This window comes from Aulonocara sp. 'chitande type north' Nkhata Bay, linkage group LG4 (genome assembly GCF_057382095.1).
Source record: "Aulonocara sp. 'chitande type north' Nkhata Bay isolate Kocher_YH1m ecotype deep benthic linkage group LG4, A_spYH_male_GT1.1, whole genome shotgun sequence".
NCBI lineage: Eukaryota > Metazoa > Chordata > Actinopteri > Cichliformes > Cichlidae > Aulonocara > Aulonocara sp. 'chitande type north' Nkhata Bay.
Genome location: NC_141347.1, coordinates 12,485,373 through 12,506,497, shown reverse-complemented (window position 1 = coordinate 12,506,497; position 21,125 = coordinate 12,485,373). Strand labels below are relative to the sequence as shown.

The window sequence follows — 21,125 nt, the reverse complement described above, 5'->3', positions numbered from 1 at the left end:
GTGGACTCATAGAAGCTTAAAGATAGCACTAACAGCTGATTGTTGTACATGTAGGACCAAAGAAATTTCACAAACTAACAAACTAACTTGTTGCAACTGTTGCATCCTATCACACTATCACACTCAAATTCAGTGAGCTCTTAAGAACAACCCGTTCATTCACAAACAATATGTTATAAAGGCAGACTGCATGGCTTGGTACTACATTTTACACACCTATGGCCACAGGACTGAAAACATCTAAATTCAAAGATTTAAAGAGTTTGGCCTAATACTTTCTAACTAAATGGTGACACCGTCACATCTTTTGTAAACATCCAGCTCTTTCTTAGAATGAAGAGCAACCTGTTTATGACCACATGGTACAAGGAAATGTTGCCTCTTTTATACACTTACTGAAATCCACATTGCACATTCCAGTCATTGTTTCTCTCTTGTTATGTAATGCCATTCGATTTTTTTGTTTTTGTTTTTTAAACCATCTGGGTTCATGTTGCTTAAGCAAAAGTTATTTTAGTGATACAACAACAAAGCAGATACTGTATGCCATAAACAGTATAGAGTGAGAATGCATGTCAATGTTATTTAAAAAACACTACAAAAGGGTATGAATGTGTGTGTGAATGGGTGAATGAGGCATGTTTCATAAAGTGCTCTGAGTGTGCAAGTGGAGCAGAAAAGTGCTGTATAAAAAACAGACATTTATGTATTATTATGTATTATATAATTGTCCCTTTTTGTTTTATTTAAAATCTTCTTTCAGATGTAACTGTTTTCTGTTTTCAAGACCGCAACAAAACGAATGTCAAAAACTGACCACAGGGTGATATATCAAACTAAAACGTCTTAAATCCATTTCTGAGGCTGGGACAGACAGTGCGTTGCATGTGGATTCATGAGCATGAGCCAGTAAAAATGTCACCACAGACTAAGGCACTGCAAACTGACAGAGCATAACAGAGATTTTTATACAGACACCTTTTGGAAAGAAGTTATTACTGCAACAGATCTCTCTAGCGATTGACTTTGGAGCTGTACATAGCTGGTTCCACGGTAAAAGGGTGACACCTATTGGTGAAAGTGGGTAGTGCAGCGGGTTCAGTACAGTGAGTAGAAAGAGAGAATTTGCTACTCTCCGGGCCATTTATAAAATAAGCACAACTTATGAAATCCAGTAGTTTTCAAATACAATGAGCTGCTGTGATATGCTGTGGCAAATAAACCCACTTTTGCTCTGTTTTGACGTATTTTCGTATGATCATTACGCACCACTTTGATGGAGTAATTATGTGGATGCCTAAATATTAAAAAAAGCCGCCATAACTGAGGTTGAACTGAGGGAAAAACTCACTAAAAACAATTATTACAGTGATTTTTAACAGTAGGTACAAAAATGCGTGATTTAAAATGACAGGTTGCGTGGTTGCTATGCGTCTCCAGGTTCTATTTGCATTGCATCTTTTGGTATAGTTCAGACAGATTTCACTCGGCGTGTTGTGCAAAGCTACAAGGGATTTCTGCAAAAGTAAGACAACTTTCTGCTCAAGACTTCTTGCAGCCTTACAAGTGTCCAACTCCCATGTCACGGAGGAAAGCGACCCAGCAACCATCATCCATCATGGAAAATGTGAGATTTTATGACCGTTTTCAATAAGTTTTGAATATTTACTCGACGGCCAGAAAGAGTTCACTTTGCAACAGGGCAACATGAAAATATAGACGACACAAATGTGGATAAAAAGCATTAAAAACGTGCCTGTGCACGTGGGAGTTATACCTGCATGTTAGACTGTTGCACTGTAGCTGTAAACGGGTAAACTGTGCATAAAGTCATTTATGCACAGTTATGTTACCTATAATAACGTTTTCTTTTGTGTGTATTAAATGATCTTGTGGCAGACATGTCACCAAAGATTGCAGCTGGGATAAAAATGTTCAGTTTTTGCTAATAAGTAGAGTATCTTACATCTCGAATTAACTCAAGTGCATAATGATCACCAGGCCTGTTTCTAGCTTTTTTTGGGGGGGGGTGGGGGTGGGCTGTGCATGTTCCTGATTGGGGGCCTTTATTTTGTATTTAAAACTAAAATCAGGGAATAAAACAAGTAAACACTGAGACTTTATTCACTGTAGAAAAGCTAATCCCCAAAATGTTTATTTACAAATATGCAAGCCATGTTCTGCAGCATCATCTGAATTTTCAAATGTACACACACTGTCACATGTTTACAGGAGCCACATGTAACTGTGATCATCTTTAAAATCCTCAAAGCTTCTGCTTTTGGGCTTTTTAAACTAAAGTTTTAATCTCCTTCTTCATTGTGGCTTATGCTACAATTATTCACCTGACAAGACAGTCACCTCTGGGTAGAGGTCCCTCATTACACCACAGCCTAATGATGATCTTGAACTCATTACCCCCCACACACAAGGCAGGGCTCTCCTATTATTGCAGCTTGCTTTTCTTTATATCCTACACGTAATTTTAAACCATATAAGTGCCACACGTGACCAAGCTTAGCCAGTTACAAAGGTATTTTGTGCATCTGCATTGTTCAAAAACGGCAATAAGCAGCAATGATTATAACAGAAATTAGAGTTTAATACAACATGGACTTTGGTGTTTGTTTAGCTTATGCAAATTATTATTTGACATGTCATTTGGGGGTATGCAGCAGTGAAGCTCTAACACGACGAGCCCATAAGTTGACACGTCTTTTATTACACTGACCTTGATGCATTGTCCTGGTTTTAGTTCTTATGATTTTATGTGAACATGTTGGATATTTTTTGTCGTTACAATCACTGTGGACAAGTTATTCAACCATGCGAGTGGTTTAAGTAGTTTATGGACATATGAAAGGGTTTGTTATTTTTTAAATATTTCATGAACTACTAACTGATGTCTGCATTACTGTCATTTTTGTGTATACCTGCAGCTTACTGTGCCTCACCTCAAAGACCATAATTATTGTAAGAGAAACACTGCATGCCAGGCCCGTGATGCAATGAAACCCAGAGCCAGCAGGAAACAACCGTGCTGCAGCAAGGACCAGGTTGGATGTGTAAAATTTCAGGAACAGAATCATTTGAGGGTTTTGAAGTTTGGACTTCATTGTGGTTCATCAAATTTAGATTTTTGTCTTGTTTGAAAAAAATGAGGTCGCTATTAACTACTGACATTCCCTTGTGTGCTTCTGACCTTTCCCCAGGTTGTTAATTCAACCCAGAGGCCCCGGCGCCGTGACAGAACAGTCAGTCAGCCCCGGAAAAGGAAGCGAAGCCCAGCATCCAGTTCTTCCCGACCTCCAAAGACCTCAGTGCCTCCCTCTGCAATCTCCCATGATGACCTGCCAGTGTCAAAAAAATTGCCCCCCAGACCCGAGCCATGCAGTACCAACCACCAGCCAACCAGCTCCAGTGACAGCACTTTAAAAATCTACAACTTCTCAGTGGAAGATTATCAGCGAGTCTACCATGAGGTGGTAGATAGCATGCTGACGTACGTTTGTCTCCAAATGTCCTGTCACTTTTTAAAATCACCAGCTCTAAAATGGTTACAGTATGGTTTTTGACCACATGCATCATTTTGATTGAATTTCTTCTTGCAGGTCCAAGCATGGCCGCAAACGTCCCTACAGTTTAGAGATGGGGAGAAGCATTAAAAAAAAGCTGTGGGAGAGACTGAATCGTCCTATGGTGGAGACATCAACCAGCGAGGACGGACTTGAAGAAATTGACATTGTGTATGGGCAAAAAGTCAAAATCCCACAATATGATTTTGACATTTCGAGTTAGCCAAATCCTCAACATCCACCGAGCAAAAGAGCAAAGGAGAGGTGAATGTAGAGCAGCAGGAGCACTGCTACAAAACATATAACATATAACCCATTTTTAAACTCTGTTTACTGCAGCCTATTTAACAATATAAGCAACTATATAAAAACATAAAAAGAGATCTAGACATAAAAAAAACACGCAAAAAGTGATTGGCATACGATCACTTTTTGGCACATCAGTGCAGCGAGGTTGTAATTGCTGCTTGTAACCATCAGGGGGCAGTATCGCTAGATTGCAGTCTTGGAACCTGTAACGAGAATCACCCTTCATTATCATTAGAGTTACATTGCGCCACACAATATGAATATGATAAAGTCCTAGTATATGTACAAATGCTATGAAGTGAAGTTTTAAATAATACCGTTCGCCCAGTTAGTTTTATTTTTCTTTCACTGCTCGCTTGTTTTGATGACGTCAAAATCGCCTTTCCGCTTTCATTCGCGGCAGTAAACATGGCGGACAGTTAGCGAAGCCACGGTGTGATATTCAATCCTGGGGGGTTTGGATTTCTCTTTCAGGACGTACGCAAAACGTGTTGCATTGCTTTTGGCACACGGAGGTGTGCGTGTGTGTAGGGCGTTGTGCCCTGTGAGTTTTTACTGAACAAAAGGTACAGTGAATTTTTCCCTCCTGTGCTGCTTTCGTTGCTAACGCGGGCCTAGCTATAAGTGCAAGCTAACGTTAGCCGCTAACCTGCCAGGCAAATGCTTTTGACCGGCATGATTTAACATATGTATGTATGTGTTACAAATGTTTGATTGGCTCTGTGGTGTTTATCAGCTCATTCAATAGTTTAATTGTGCAAAGAGCTTAGATAGTTTGACTCGTGCGTTGATTGTCAACTTTCTTATCTTCTTTGCTAATAATAGCTAACAGTAAAATTCTTTAAGGCGTGTATTGTAGATAGTTTGGTTAAACTGCCTTGATATCGAAGTTAGAATTAACAAAAAGGAGGCTGCAATTTGTCAAAAATGAATTCAAACATTGTTTAAAGTCTCAGTGATTCATAAATATGAGCTAAAAGTGTTATTTTTAGGTTGTGACAAAATCCGACTTATTCTTGAACGTACCACAAAATAACAACGTAAGGTTTCCTTTACAAGTCACTTCTCTTCTGTTTTGCTGTATTACATGGCAGCGTGAAGGAGACCTACCGTCACAATGGGGCGACGTTCAACCTCCTCCACCAAGAGTGGGAAGTTTATGAATCCCACCGACCAGGCCAGTAAGTGCTGATAACAAACTGACGCTAATTCAATCATGAATTGATCTGCTGGATATTGCTCAGTTGCTGATTAGATATAAAAATGGTCATTTCTTCCCCCCCTTCTACAGGAAAGGAGGCCAGAAAAAGGGAGTTAAAAAAGGTTAGAACCATTCACTTAAAAAAAAAAAGATATTTCTAAATATGCAATACAGGATAACAATACTGTGATAATATGATGGTAACATCGTTTTCATTTGGAAATATTAGAACAAGAAGCAGAGGATGATGGTGAGAGCAGCAGTCCTGAAGATGAAGGATCCCAGACAGATCATCAGAGACATGGAGAAGCTGGATGAGATGGGTGAGATGACAGGGCAGAGTTTATGCAATTTAGATGTTAGAGATATATTTAGTTGTAACTATTTAGTTGTATGTTTGCCACTTGTAGAGGACCTGAGCTTGTGGAACACATGTATCAGTAGATTAATGCTATATATAATTAGTGTGTGTATTTAAGTATTTCAGGCCTTTAGGTAACAGCAGAAAATCACAGTCAAAATCTGAATTCTACAATTAATTTGCTGCTTTTCTAATGAAAATAATTACTTTGTTTCTGAACAGAGTTCAACCCAGTTCAGCAGCCGTTGCTGAATGAGAAGGTGTTGCGGGACAAGAGGAAGAAGTTGCGTGAGACATTTGAGCGCATTGTTCGTCTGTACGAAAGAGAGAATCCTGAAACCTACAAAGAGCTACGCAAACTTGAACTGGACTATGAGACTAAAAGAGGGCAGCTGTCTCTTTATTTTGACTCAGTCAAGGTGTGTTGGAAACTACATGACAGTTTTGGGGGGCGGGGTTCCTCAGTTTATAATAATTCTTGCATAAATTGATGCAGGAATGAGAGGTATATTGTATGCACATTGTCCTCTTCTTGTTACACTATTTCTCCTTTGAACAGAGCCTTCCATTCCTGGATTTGAAAAGGACTCTGCAATGGATTTGGGGAGAGATCGGGACAGCGGGAGTGAGAGCGACAGAGATCAGGACGATATTGATGACGACAGCGACTCTGAAGACATCAGTGAAGAAGAGAGAGATGAAGGGGGAGATGGTGAACAGAGAATGCGCTTGGACAGGCAGGACGATGAGAGAGAACGAGAAGAAGATAGAGACAGAAGTGAAAGACATGGTGGTGAGTGTTTCTGACTGCTTCAACACATTTAAGCCTCAACTCACGTCTTTGTTGCCTTTATTTATCTCTTGATCTTATAACTGTTTCTATTCTGTTGTATTCCTGAATTTGTTATTATTTAACTACTGCAGGTCGTAGCGTACGTTTCGCAGATATGCCTGCAGAGGCACCCCGTGAAGGAAAAAGGAAGAAGAAGAGGGTTGTGAAGAAGACCAAGGCCATTACACCTCTGCAAGCCATGATGTTAAGGATGGCAGGTACTGTTAGTGCTAAGCACTTACTAAGCTAGTGCTCCTCACAGTGTCTTTTCTTTGTATGATGATATGCTATGCCATTTTTATTTGTTCATTTTTTGTCTTCAGGTCAGTCAGTTCCTGACGAGGAGGAAGAAGAAGAGGTAGAGGAAGAATACACAGATGAATCAGACAGCTCTGACATCGAGGACAGAGGCCCTCCAGGGGACAACCAGTCCCATCTCATGGCCAATCAGTGACTACCCCCTCCAGCTGGGACCACGGGACAGCAAGGGCCTCCACACATGCAAGGGCCACCGATGACAGGACCTCCACCACTTGGTCCACCTCCGGCACCACCAATGAGGCCTCCTGGTCCACCATCTGGCCCACCTCCTGGCCCCCCACCAGGTTCGCATTCTGATTAGCTAAAAGATTGATTGCTTCAACTCTGAAGTCATACTAGAATAATTTCCTGTGCCTGTTCTGTGGGGGTCTTCTACTTCTCTAAGTGTGAGTGCTCTGCATCGTTTTTTCAAAGAGATCTTCTGTTATCTTCAGGTGCTCCTCCGTTCTTGAGGCCTCCTGGCATGCCTGCAGGAATGAGGGCTCCAATGCCTCGGCTTCTGCCTCCTGGGCCTCCACCAGGTCGACCACCTGGTCCTCCACCAGGCCCCCCTCCTGGCCTTCCACCAGGCCCTCCACCACGTGGTCCACCTCCCAGATTACCACCCCCAGCACCACCAGGTAGGCACGTGTGTGGAGGCAATCTAAAGATATAAAATAGTGAGAACTTCTGTTGAATGCATTTCTCATTTATGTTTTTTTTTCTCCTTGTAGGTATCCCGCCTCCTCCCCCAAGAGCTGGAGGGCCTCCGCGTCCTCTTGCACCACCTCTGTCTCTCTTCCCTCCACCTCTCAATTCCAATGTGCTGAGTGCTCCTCCAAACATTGTTCAGCGACAAAAAGGCTCAGGATCCAGCCAGGACGGTTTACAGACCAACCTGCAACCCCCTGCCATGCCCATGCGACCTGGTGTCATGCAGATGCCCCCTCCGCCTGGGACAGCTGCTGCCTCCACAGGCACCAATCCGGGCAGCAATCCCCCCAGCCATCACCACCCTCCCACCATCGAAAAACGCGCAAACATCACCTCTGTCGCAGCTGCAGGAGGCAACCTGGCAGCAGGTGCCGGTGCAGGCGGGGCTACCATCTCTGCCAAACCTCAAATTATCAATCCCAAGGCAGAGGTGACCCGCTTTGTGCCCACAGCGCTGAGGGTGCGTAGGGACAAGGTTGGAACAATGCCAGGAGCAGCACCTGGGCCCATGGAGAAAGCAGGGGGTTCTGTTGGAGGAAGGAGGGGAGATGAAGGTGTGGGAGGAGGCCAGTGGCAGAAACAGCACAGCACAGCAACAGCTCCTATGGGCGTGGCCAATCCATCACAGATGGGTGCTGTGTCTCAGCCCAACATGAAGACTAAAGACCAGGTGTATGAAGCCTTTATGAGGGAGATGGAGGGACTCCTCTAAGACTCGGGAGCGTACTGCCGATAATGATGATCAGTGTGGCAAGCTGAACAACAGCAGTGTGTTTGTTTTGTGTTTTCTGTGCAGAGTTATAGAGGTAGCCGTCTTCAAACTTTCAGCTAGAATCAGTTTGTCTGTCACCTACCAGTGAAAGGCCACTACACCCTCAGCTTTGTTCTCTACAGGCTCATATTCATTTGATCTGGGTTAGATTTTTGTTGCATCAACAAGAATGTGCATTTCAAAAAGAGTAAGAAATCTGTTTATTTTACTGGGTAACTTGCATAGTCAATTCAAGAGAAGAACACTATGCTCTGCACAGAAGTGCTTTTTCACATCCAGCATATTGTTTTGTTTTTTTTGTCTTGTTTTTTAACTCTGAAATTGTTTTTCTTCCAACCACCTGTTTGCAACTTGACCTTAGAAGCAATCTTGTATTACTTTTTTCTGTTTTTTTTATTGCAGATCTCCTAACATAAAAATAGTTATAGAATGTTTTCCAACCACTGACAACAGTAAAAGTGTAAAACTGTTTGATCTTCAGCCAAATAAAAACTCAAAAAACTGGTTTAATCTTGTTTCAGTGTGAATCAATCCGCGACAGAAATTCCCATGTCGTATTTTTAGCCAATCACTGGCGTTTTCGGTCGTAAACACAAACTTCCATCATCCACTGCGGCTTAAGCTCGAACTCGTTTCCGCATCTGCGCAGTGCGGAACTGACGACACGTTGGGGCGAAAAGCATGGCGGACGAGGAGAGCGTGAAGCCAAACACATACGAAACACGAAATTTCGAGCAGCGATGAAGGAAGCGATCACGGTGATGGCGGAGAAAACGACGAGACGGTGAAGAGCTTCAAGGATCTGGTAGGTTTGCTTCAGCGAGTGAAGGAAAAGAGTCAGGCACATTAACACGGAGAGACCACTGCTGTTCGAGTTAGCTACAACTCCGCTGTGTTATGTAAACCTCATTTTATCCTTTTAAATATGAATGGGATATGTCTGTGAGACATATACGGCGCTAGTACACAATTACGATCGTGTTACAAAGATTTCTACCTTTTGTCTGCTTCCGACAGGGTGTTACTGATGTCCTATGCGAGGCTTGTGATCAGCTGGGATGGAAGAGCCCCACGAAGATCCAGATAGAAGCTATACCGGTGGCTCTGCAAGGTGAGAAATCACGCTTACCTCTTTCTGTCAGTTTTACTCAAGTAACAGTACATGATCACACGGAACAACCATACGCACATTTTTGGACATCAGGAAAAATACAACCCTTCTGGAATAAAATTCTTTTCGCTCTGCGGGAAATATTTAGTTATGTAATTCCAACGATTGTTTCAGATCCTCTACTTGGATCATCTTAGAGGCCATTTGCGTCCATGCTGTTTAAGTCCCCTAAGGTTTTAAACAATGAGCTGTAGACAATGGGTGGTTGTTGTTGAGGAGATCCTTGTGATGGACAAACTCGCATACAGACAGAAAAAGAAAGAAGAAAACTTTCTACAAGACTGGGACAAATGTTTATTATACAAAGTGAAGAAAGGACATGAATAAATTGAATTATTAAAAGAGGCAGATTTACTCCGACACTACCAGCCCCTGAATGTTCAAATATTCATGAACTTGTTTTTATATGTTTTTGTATGGCTACTTTTCAGCTTTGTTTTGGCATTAGCATAGCCACCATTTGTGCATCATTGTACTAGACCATCAAAAAAACAAGTTGAAGTAACAATGACAGCAAATATCCTGTTAATCAGAGATGATGGGCTAAATGCATGGCCCAGGGATTTGAAATCTGAAATCTCAGCAGAGGATTGGAAATCAGTTTGTGCTCAAATTCATACCGTGATTACACACCTCATATCTGTACGTGTAACATATGAAACTTCTCCATATTTCTCTGTGAATCATTACGATTTAACATGGACTGAAGCTAAAGGAGCAGCGCTTCAGTCTGAATCTCAGGACTTGTTTAAATCTCTAAAGGTTAAAGTGCGTAACATTTCTTGTCTCCTTGTGACCTGCAGGGAAGGATGTTATTGGCCTGGCGGAGACTGGTTCAGGAAAGACCGGTGCCTTCGCTCTGCCTATCCTCCAGTCGCTGCTGGCCTCCCCCCAGAGGCTTCACACACTTGTTCTCACCCCCACTAGAGAGTTGGCATTTCAGATCTCTGAGCAGTTTGAGGCCCTGGGCTCCAGTATCGGCGTTAAGTGCGGTACGTGTCCTTGAAAGGTGAGGCGGCTTGCAGTAGTGCGGGAGGCTCTGTGCTCTAAATCCGTCTGTCTTCCGTTGCAGCCGTGATAGTTGGTGGAATCGACATGATGTCCCAGTCCCTGGTGTTAGCGAAAAAGCCTCACATCGTTATTGGTAAGACTTTACCTTTAAGAGCGTTGCATATTTTTCACACTTCACACGTCTGCTTATGTTCACCCACTGTTGTAATGTTTGTATCCTTTATAAACTGATTTTGATGATATACTTTTAAGTAAAAAAATCGTTTTGTTTTTTTCCAGCCACGCCCGGTCGTTTGATCGATCACCTCGAGAACACAAAGGGCTTCTCTCTACGAGCGCTGAAGTTCCTGGTCATGGATGAAGCAGACAGAATCCTCAACATGGACTTCGAAACTGAGGTCAGTAGCTTCCTATTGGTAGGAGACTCACTATAGCACCTCAGCCACATCCTCCTCAGTGTGCTGTTAAATGGCAGGCTCAAAGGTTATTGATGAAAGCATTTTAAAGTGAATGTGACAACCTTTATGGCAGTTTAAATCCAAAAAGTGAAATTTACCTAAACTTCGCATTACTGGCCGTAAGCTGGTAAAAACCCAAGTTGACGTATATTTTTTTGGTTGACAGTGGAGCATTTTGAAAGATTACAAATAGCTGATAGGCTGAGCTTTAAATTAAAAACCTGCTGGCTACGGGCTCCACACCTCCAACGCCTCAGGCTAGATTTGCGCCTGTGACGTGTCCATTTGTGAAGCTCTTTGCCTATAAACAGAGAAGGTTTTCGAGAATTTAACCTGTACAAATTTCAAGAAGCATGTAGCTGATGTAAACTGTCATTTTTATACCTATTATTATTTATTTTTTTACCAGGTGGATAAAATCTTGAAGGTGATCCCAAGAGAAAGACGCACTTTCTTGTTCTCGGCTACCATGACCAAAAAGGTATCTTTGTGTTCTTCTCTCTTTGTCGACTCTAGATGACGGAGAATGTTAGTCGCGTTTCTTTTAGCCGTCCTTGTCCTGCACATTATGGGGGACAGTAATAAGCAGCTGCCAGAGTAGCCTTTGCCTGACCTTCTGTCATATGTTTACAGGTCCAGAAACTAGAGAGAGCAGCTTTGAAAGATCCTGTGAAGTGCGCGGTGTCTACGAAATACTCCACAGTAGACAAACTGCAGCAGTACTACATCTTTATACCATCTAAGTACAAGGTAGGGTGCACACGTGTACATGTGCTGACCATGTGCTGACAGTTGTGTTTGTGACCTGCTGAAGCTGTTTTATATTCAGTAAGTTTAGCTCTTGGTTTTGCCAACAGGACTGCTACCTGGTTTCCATCCTGAACGAGCTGGCCGGGAACTCCTTTATTATTTTCTGCAGCACGTGTAACACAGCCCAGCGGGTGGCGCTGTTGTTGAGGAACCTCGGCATCACTGCTATCCCTCTACATGGGCAGATGAGTCAGGTAAAGCTTCAGAGACTCGGTTGAGTATAAGGATTTAACCTGAGATGTTAGCATTCATTATAGTGCCTGCTGCTCTGTCAGCATTACCTACGCATACTATAAAACCCTGTAAACAGTTTGGTTTACGATCACACTTGCAACACATGCTAAAGTCATGCTTAATTAACTTTACATGCAAGTTAGTGTACTTTTTGTACCATTTGGAAACATCTGGAAGTCATTGTCATGGTCTGCAGTTTACCATAAGCAGTCTACAATCAAATCTACATTCAAATCAGGCTGCAGTTCACTTAAATGTTTGAATAGAGCTCTTTGCACCATCTAAGATGCTGTTTTTGTAGACCAAGAAAAATTTCTTTCACTCATGAATGAAAGTGAATGTTGACCAGCTTTGGTCCCGTTTGGCTGGATGTCAGCCCTCTTTCTGGTTTTGTGGCATTACAGCAAATGTGACCTAATGTATGATATGAGTTGTGTGTAAATATGCACACAGACATTTATCAAATGGAGTTTTTAAGGAAGTGAAAGTTTTCCCTTTTTCTTTCTGGTGGATACTGTGATGTGATCTGGATCTTCCTTCCTTCGCCGTGCAGAATAAACGTCTTGGAGCTCTGAACAAGTTCAAGTCCAAGTCTCGGTCGGTGCTGCTGGCGACTGACGTGGCATCCAGAGGACTGGATATTCCTCATGTCGACTGCGTCATCAACTATGACATTCCCACTCACTCTAAGGTACCGAGGCGCTGATAATCATGTTGGTGGTGCGTTTGATGATTTATTTCACTTCACCGATGAGCTGATCTGTGGATGTGTTTGATCCTACAGGACTATATTCACAGGGTTGGCCGAACAGCCAGAGCAGGACGATCTGGAAAATCCATCACTTTCGTCACTCAGTAAGAAGGGCCTTTTTATTGTCACCAGTCATTCCATATACAATAACATCTCTGCTTTGTTTCCACTTATTGCCATTTTTATACCATTTTGACATGGTTGAGTAAGTTGTGCAATACTGTGGTTTGGAGAGGAAGGTCACTGCAGCAAGTAAATGTGTCTGGTGTCCATATAACCATAGGTATGATGTGGAGCTTTTCCAGCGAATTGAAAGCTTGATTGGGAAGAAACTTCCAGCCTTTCCAACCCAAGAGGAGGAAGTGATGATGCTGGTGGAGAGGGTGAGCGAGGCCCAGAGATTTGCCAAAATAGTAAGTCATCCTGTCTTTATTGTGTCTTTTCTCTGTATTTGTCAGGTATAGCCTAAAATTTGAAGAAGAAAAAAACATGCTGTGTGAAAACAATGGTGCATAAACCCGTCTGAGCCTGCCTGGCCAATGCATCAGTATTTAGTGGTATGTTTCTACATGAGGTGATTTGAGCTTTGTGACACAGTGTGTTATCCTCTTGAAATCAGCCATCAGAAGATGGATACAGCGTGGTCATAAACAGATGGACATGATCAGACAGGCTGTGGTGTATGAACAGTAAACAGTTGGTGCTAAGGATCCCAAAGTGTGCTGGAAAAATATCCCCAAAACCATTACACCACCAGCAACCTGAGCTGTTGATAAAATGTCGTTTATGCCAACTGTTACCATCCTATCCAATTGTGGCAGCAGAAATCAACACTCATCACACAAGGCAACATTTTTCCAATCTTCTGTTGTCCTTCTGTTTCATGAGACCATGCAGCTTCTAGCTTCAGTTCCTTGTTTTTAGCTGACCAGAGCAGCACTCTGTGTGGTCTTCTGCTGCCGCAGGTCATCTGCTTCAAGTTTCGAAGCAGATGACCAGAGAACTGACCACACTGGATATTTGCATTAACAGGCAGGTGTAGGTGGTAAAGTTGTTGGGGAGTGTAATGATTTAAATGTAACCATATATTTAAAAGAGCAATGACTGCAAGCATAAACTAAAAGTTACGAACAAATGTTTGAAACTTGGCTAAACCTTGGCTAATTTCTTCAAAAATACATATTTAGAAATGTTTGATTTTTTAAAATTAAACTTGTTCCATCTTGACCTAAAATGCCTGTATATAGAATATAGTCAGCTATTAGTGTAGATGAACATTAAGAAAACGTTTGTGTTCCCCAGGAAATGAAGGAGCAAGGCGACAAAAGGAAAAGGCCTAAAAGAGGGGACGGAGACGATGATGACACGGAACAGGCGACCGGCGTGAGGAAGAAGGTTAAAGGAGGAGGAGGAGGAGGAGGAGGAGGGAAGAAGCGTGGCGGAGGAGCCTGGAGGGGCGGACGCTGAAGAGCCCCAACATTAACAGACTGTACAGAACTATGACATACAACGCCTTTACCGTCTTTTGAAACTTTCATTGTTATGACACGTTTTCCACTGCTTCCTTAGTAAAGTGAATGACTATTTAATTACAGAAAACACATGTTTTTCTCGCCCCTGGTGACATGTTTCCATTTGTAATAAAACTCAAGAAGTCGCACGATTGTGTGAGCTGGTGCCGCTGCTGATGTTGCTTTCAGACACAAGAGGGAGCTGTTTCAGTCAAAAGCCACGTTATGTTTTATTAAGAAGTACTTAACCCTTCTTGTTTTCTAGCTTTTTTGTTTAGAAAACATGTGAGGTATTAGACAACAATAACAATGCGTGGCAAATTGAGGCGGTTTTATAATGCATGCAAGCAGCAGTTGCAATAGTTATTATGTTTTGGGTTTTTTTTATGCTTGTCAGTGGTTTGCAGCAAATTGGGGGGTTGGTTTGTTCCAGCCAATAGTGGAGAAGGGCAGAGAAAGACCGCAAAGCGAGAGCCCAATCGCTTCTAGGCTGCATGTAGTGGGTGTGCAGTGCCTAGATATTTGTGGGATAGATCTTAAAAGGTATCCACCGCAGCATAATGCCCGACAGTGTATTCATTATTGCTGCCTTCATTAATGCCATTGAGGGGATTCTGACAGGCGTGAAGGCACGCACATAAAAATTTATTAGCGGCTGAATCCTGACAAGAGTGCGACAGTGTGGCGTATTGATCTGCGCGATCACTTTCTAGTGCGCACAGTCCACCGTAGGCGGGAGCAGCGGTGGTCAAGCCTGCTCTCTTTAGGAGGGGCCCCAGTGTGGAGGCAGCACTGTGCACTGTGGTGCATACCGAAGCCCAGATACATGCCTGCATTTCTCTTGTGGCTAGCAGCTGTATAGTTGCGTTCAGGGTCGAATCAGGGGGAGCTTTGTGAACAGGTTCTGACTGCTGCAGGTAAGTTTGCTCGCGCCAGCCGCGAGGGCGAAGAACGATGGGGCGCGTGGTGATTATTACGGCGTCAGTGAGTGAGCAGCCTCCGGGATAGGGGATGGAGGTCGCTCTGGAAACTTACTTTGGCTGTAGTCTTTATTTGAGTAGCGGGGTTCAAAATCCACCGCTCGGCGTCATAAGCGCTCTGGTTGACCTCGAGGACTCTTTCTCTTTTTTCTCTCACCATAGAAACGTGTTAATTGGTAACACCTGAACTCTTAATACGTAACAGAAAAAGTGCAGACTGTGGTAAGCTAGCTTTATGACTCTTTCTTTTGGCTCATGACAATAATTTTCCAGCAAGTACCAGTCCACAGGAGGGGTCTCCAATAACCATGGGGGAACCACAGAGAACACTACTGCAGGACATATTTTAAGTTCATACACCTGACACTCCTTAGCCCACTGATTCCCCACCTTTCCAAAATGAGCCTTCTGACTTCTTCCATACTCCCAGCATTCCAAAAGTACCTCCTTTGTGGGATGTGCGTCACCATGACCACCAAGATGAACCCAGTAATTCACCGACACTTGCTTCCTCCTAAGATTTAGGGGCATTTCTCCCATCTCCACCTGTAGGGCACCGACTGGAGACGTCTTAAAAGCTCCACAGCATACTCTAAGGGCTTTCAATTGCAGAACATCCAAACGTCTCAACACAGAAGGAGCTGCTGAACCATATGCCACACACCCATAATCAAAGACCGACCTAATTAATGCCTGGTAAAGTCTTTTCAAAGCAGAAGAGCTCGCTCCCCAACCCCTCCCAGCTACACACCTCATAACATTAATAACTTTGTTGCATTTGGTTTCAATCCGATCAATATGCTCCCACCATGTCAGTCTCGAATCAAACACAACACCTAAGTACTTAAAAGAGCTCACTTTCCCAATTACCTTGTCATACAGTGTCAATGTGAAAGTCTCACTCACTTTTCTTTTGGTAAAGAACATCACTTTTGTTTTTTCCACCGAAAACCTGAATCCCCAGTCAAATCCCCACTCAACCACCATATTCACAGCCTCCTGAACCTTGCCCACTAGGTGCTCAATATTTCTTCCTTTTTTCCATAACACACCATCATCAGCGAACAAAGACCTCCCAATTCCCTCAGGAACATCAGAAAAAACATCATTGATCATTATAACAAAAAGCAGGGGACTAATCGCACTGCCCTGTGGCGTTCCATTCTCAACCATGCACTGATTAGAAATTGTAGACCCAATTTGCACTTGGATCTTCCTACCAGATAAAAAGTCTTGGACCCAATTGAATGTCCTGCCACCAATACCCAACTTATGCAACTTGATTAAAAGCCCATCCCTCCACAACATATCATATGCCTTTTCTATGTCAAAAAACACTACCAAAACAGACTCTTTATTGGCCTGCGCTTTCCTAATGTAGAGAGTTGAGAATAGCTCTCTAGTAGAATCTGGTATCAGAAATAAACTGGGGAAAACAGCCCCCCCCCCCCCCCCCCCCCCAAAGGTTTTTGTTGTGATTGTATTTTTGTACCTGTCATTTAAAATGCTATCCTACATCCAGCCGCTAGAGGGCGCATTACGCGCAGTGGTATCGAGTAGCGTTTTGGGGCACAGAGGAAGAATAAACCTTCCTGTTGTGAAACTGACATCAACTCAACCTGTGTCCCTTTTTCTATTCTTTATCACAGGTTAGTAAATGCATTTAAATGAATGTATACTGCAGACCTTACAAACGGACGATGTTGTTTATGTGGGTAATGAGCGCAACTCGCTAAAGAAATGGATTCGTTCTGAGTTGTGTCTGAATTGTGGGTTAAGGCTGCAGGCTAAATGATGCTAATGCTAGCGGACTTGGCTAATGTGGAATACTGAGTGTGTGTGTGGGGGAGCTAATCTGACCTGTGAGAGACTTCTGGACTGTGAACTAGTAATGTATTATGCACTCTGATAAATGGGTTTTATACTATGTTTTATTCTTCTGGTTGATGTTGTGGTTTAATACAAAGACATTTATAAAGTGTTATAAGGAAACTGTTTGATCAATGCTGACTGCATAGTAGTAGTGAACGCTGTTAAAGGAGCATTGCACTCTATATAGTTGTAGGTTGTATAAGAACAGTGAATATTAGGGGTGCAACGATACACAAAATTCACGGTTCGGTTCGATACTTTGGTGTCACGGTTCAATATTTTTTCGATACAAAAAAAATGTTCATGCCTTTTTAATTTGTCATTTATTAAAATTATAAATATATATTTTAACTCAAAAGTACAGTTTTTAAATTTAACCCTAACCCTTGTGCGTGTTTTTTATTTTGACAGCGAATGCGCACCTGCGGACCACTTATGTGCAGCCCCGGTTATATAGCTCGTCATATTGCAGCCACAGAAATTATTTTGTCCATGAAACCATAAAGCTGCACTTTCTTTTTGCCTTATAGTCTGATTTGTCATAACTTCTCCGTTTTGTGGTAAGCTTTTCTTTGGCTGTCACTTCTTCACCCTGACCTGTCTTATTTGGCTCAGCAGAACTAAAATATATATCCTGCCGCTTTTACACGCTCACTCACATAAGCTCAGCGATTCTCTGCGCGATCAACCTCTCACATGTTTAAGCTTGCTGCGGGAGATTTCACTTGTCATGTTTGCATAGTAAGCTAACGATTGATAAGACGATGTCAGAGGAATTGGTGCACAAATTATCATCACTCACGGATCAGTGCTGTCGCTCTCTATACACAGTTCGCACGATTGCAAAGTGAAAGCAAAAAAACAAGCGCAAATTCAAACGCGATTTCAATATGTCACATATTGACAGTGGCTCACCGATGCCAATGACATAATTACCCAGCTACATTTCTGAAAGAATGCAAAAGCATTGACATATATTTTCCCTTCCTACAATAGCCCGACGGGCAGGGAAGAGATAGATTTTGGTAGCCCGACTGAAAAAATCGCTAGCCCCGGGACGTCGGGCTAGCGATATTGCGAGCCCTGTATCTGATTGAGGAATCACTCATCTTTGGAAAAGAGAGTTTATTACAGAGAAATGTCTCTTTCCAAAATAAAAGCTATACTATCCACTTCTTCTGGGCTATATTCTCAGCAGCATATTAAACAGCTGTCTAAATGACTCGGCTAAAGTTAGTAGCATGCTTGCTTGTTTTTGTCTGCTTCCACTTGTCTTTGCACTAGGATGATGTCGGCGTAAATGTGCAGTCATATTCGTTGTGTTCCCACTAGTGCTTTCAGGTTAATCTCGTTGAAATGACCTTAACGCCACAACACGGCAAATCTCCGTTAACGAGCTACCGCCGATCGCCCCGTGCATGGGGCTAGACGGCCAACACGTTAACGAGCTAACTGCGCTAACACACTAGTTCCCACCCATGTAATTGAGCATTGCATGGCACATCCAACATACTGTTTTACTTTAGTCCATGACTCGCTTACCTTCAGGGTCATACGTCACATGAAAACCAAAATAATTCCAAACGCCAGATCTAAATGAGGGTGGCGGAGGTCCATGTTGCAAGGAGAGCTTAACTTCTGTCTCGCTAGCTTGCCCTGCGCTCTTCCTTCTGATGATGCTGTCTGTGTTGAGCGCTCAGTGGATCTGCGCTCGACAGTGCAGCCTAGGCGGAGTAGTCGAACGCAGATTCACTGAGCGCTCAACACAGACAGCATCGTCAGAAGGAAAGTTGATAAAATAAATTACAAATGTTGTATTGTTCGATACATATGCGTACCAAACCGAAAGCACTGTATCGAACGGTTCAATATCGATACGAATATCGTTGCACCCCTAGTGAATATGTTTGTTTTATGTCAAAGACATTATTTTCTTGTAAAGAGTAAAATAGCTATATTTTAAAAAACAGAAGTTACATTGTCAGTACAGTGGAAATACATTTCACATAAATAATTTAGTGCTGAACAAGAATTAAAATGTTTAAAAATGAGTTAATTTTATGATGTTTGTAAATGTAGTTAAAAATGAAGTACAGAGTACACTATTGTGTTTTGTTTATCTTTGTAAAACAAATGTGTTTATTGTGATACATTGTGGATCTGATATTATCAATGGATTTAAGCAACATTTTGTTTATGTTTTGTCAAAGTTGTATTGAGAGATTTATACAGTCTCTAGCTCAGGGAACTGTGGCCATGTATGGTAAACCGGACTGAAGCATAAGGCCATTTCTTTGCAGTTAGTATGGTGATATCTGAAGCTGTTCTAAGCTGTTGTGAAGAATAAACCTTCCTGTTGTGAAACTGACATCAGCTCAACGTGTGTCCCTTTTTCTATTCTTTATCACAGCACCACACATTGTTGAACAGGAAACCAGTTGCCCCTCTGGTCATCATCTTAGGGAGGCAACACAAGCAACGTGCCGTTATCGATCACATCCACCCCACTAAAAAGCTGAGGATCTGCAGTTTCTGCTACAAGAATATTAATGAAGAGAAGTTTCGCGACAGGGGAGACAGCGCCGGGAAAAGCAGCTCAGAGGAGGAAGAGTTTTGTCCTTCTGAGGAAAATGAGAAAGTGGAGGAAGGAGAGATAGGGATCTATTCTCCCAGCAACTGGCTGGACACCAAAAACGGGACTTGGGAACGACTGAGCATTTATGATTACCCAAAGTCAATACCATCACAGTAGCCAATAAACTGCAACAAAGACGCTTTTGAATGGATTCAGATTACACAAAGTTGATTTTCTTACATGAAGTTACATAAATGTAAAGATAAATGTGACGACGTATTATTTGTTTGTGTCTATTTGTGTTTTAATCTTAGGCTGTACACGCAACAATTTGCACTGTAAATAACAAATCAGGAGTGAGTCGAAAAAATCATTTTAAAAAGACAAGAATATATCATCTTTGTACATATTCAGTGCCATTAACCATGCTAGTTAAATGAATAATGCTCCATCTGCCTGTCACTTTGCTGCTGGAACAGCTGAATTTCACAATAAAGGATATTTCTATTCCAAAAAGCACTGTCTTCTCCCTGTGCATGTGACTCTGAATGCACGTTTCTTTGTTTGAATGCATGTAAAGTATTTGCATCCAGTATCTGCTCTTTTGCTGCTCCTTAACCTCAACAATAAAGTGCAGATAATCAATTTGTGAGAGATGTTATTACAACACTGAAATCTCATCATTTAGTAATAAGTCCTCTGTTTAGCCCTCAGAGTCTTATTGGAGCATATTACAGTGTTTTCTTGTACTTCTGTGACTTTTTGGGGTTTTTATTGTGCAAGTCAAGGTCAGTGAAGTAACCGTATATAGTTCCTCACCCACTTAGGGTATACATTTTTCCAATAAGCATGTATATAAAAACCATTCGGGAAAACACACAGAACCTTTACAGCACCATTGATTTATCATCATTTTTCTTCTCACTGGCATTTTTCATAAATATAACATACAAACATACATATCAAACTGTAGCACGTCCTAGTGTTACAGTACTTGATGACGCTGCTCTAATAATGCGGTAATAACAGAATGTGGCTAAACATTTACACTTCTTTTCAAAGATTTAAGTTCATTCTAGTTAACTCTCTGAATCGAGCACATCCTAATACAGTAGACAGCTCCAAAACAAAAGCGAGTACATTTTTGAGTCAGTCAGCCAGTTTTGAAAGAACAGTAAATCGACTGAAAGCAAAATACTGATGTAGAAACTGTAACTATGTAACAAGAAGTAGACAAATTGCCTTCTAACTAGTGGTGGTTTCGTCAGAAATTTACTGACGTTACTTTACTGACTGCTTATTTTCAAAAGTAGTTAGTTACTCAGTTACTTAGTTACTTTTTAAAAACATGATACACAACCTGAATAGGCAATAAAGCAATAGACCTTTCAGCCCAATTCTACTTTTTCTGCATAATCCATCATACAAAATGTAATCAAATAAAAAAGTCTCTTTTCAAAACTTGTTTTATTAGTTTTAATCTTTTAACTTTGTGCACATTGCATCAAGCAAAAATTAAATTATATGCAACAGTCTTTGACAATTAAACCTATTTTCTGCATATTCCAGAATATAAAATAAGATATATTTTTTTCTGTTTACACTCACTCTTTCAAATAGATGCAAGTAAAACACTCCCTTACTTTACTCATTACTTGAAAAAAGTAATCGGATTACAATGATACATT

General features: G+C 41.9%; 1 protein-coding gene and 2 pseudogenes across 1 annotated transcript; all 3 read left to right on the top strand.

Annotated features, from left to right (window-relative positions):
• Positions 1-1,437: 1,437 nt before the first annotated feature.
• On the top strand, positions 1,438-4,307 carry LOC147332078 (uncharacterized). Its single transcript, XM_086288477.1, has 4 exons — positions 1,438-1,627; positions 2,940-3,056; positions 3,213-3,502; positions 3,612-4,307. The coding sequence occupies exons 1-4, from the start codon at positions 1,580-1,582 to the stop codon at positions 3,796-3,798; spliced, it is 642 nt and encodes a 213-aa protein (XP_086144603.1). The 5' UTR covers positions 1,438-1,579; the 3' UTR covers positions 3,799-4,307.
• Positions 4,308-4,335: 28 nt separating this feature from the next.
• LOC147332077 (WW domain-binding protein 11-like) lies at positions 4,336-8,574 on the top strand (annotated as a pseudogene).
• Positions 8,575-8,730: 156 nt separating this feature from the next.
• On the top strand, positions 8,731-14,159 carry LOC147332076 (putative ATP-dependent RNA helicase DDX47; annotated as a pseudogene).
• The last annotated feature ends 6,966 nt before the right edge of the window (positions 14,160-21,125 follow it).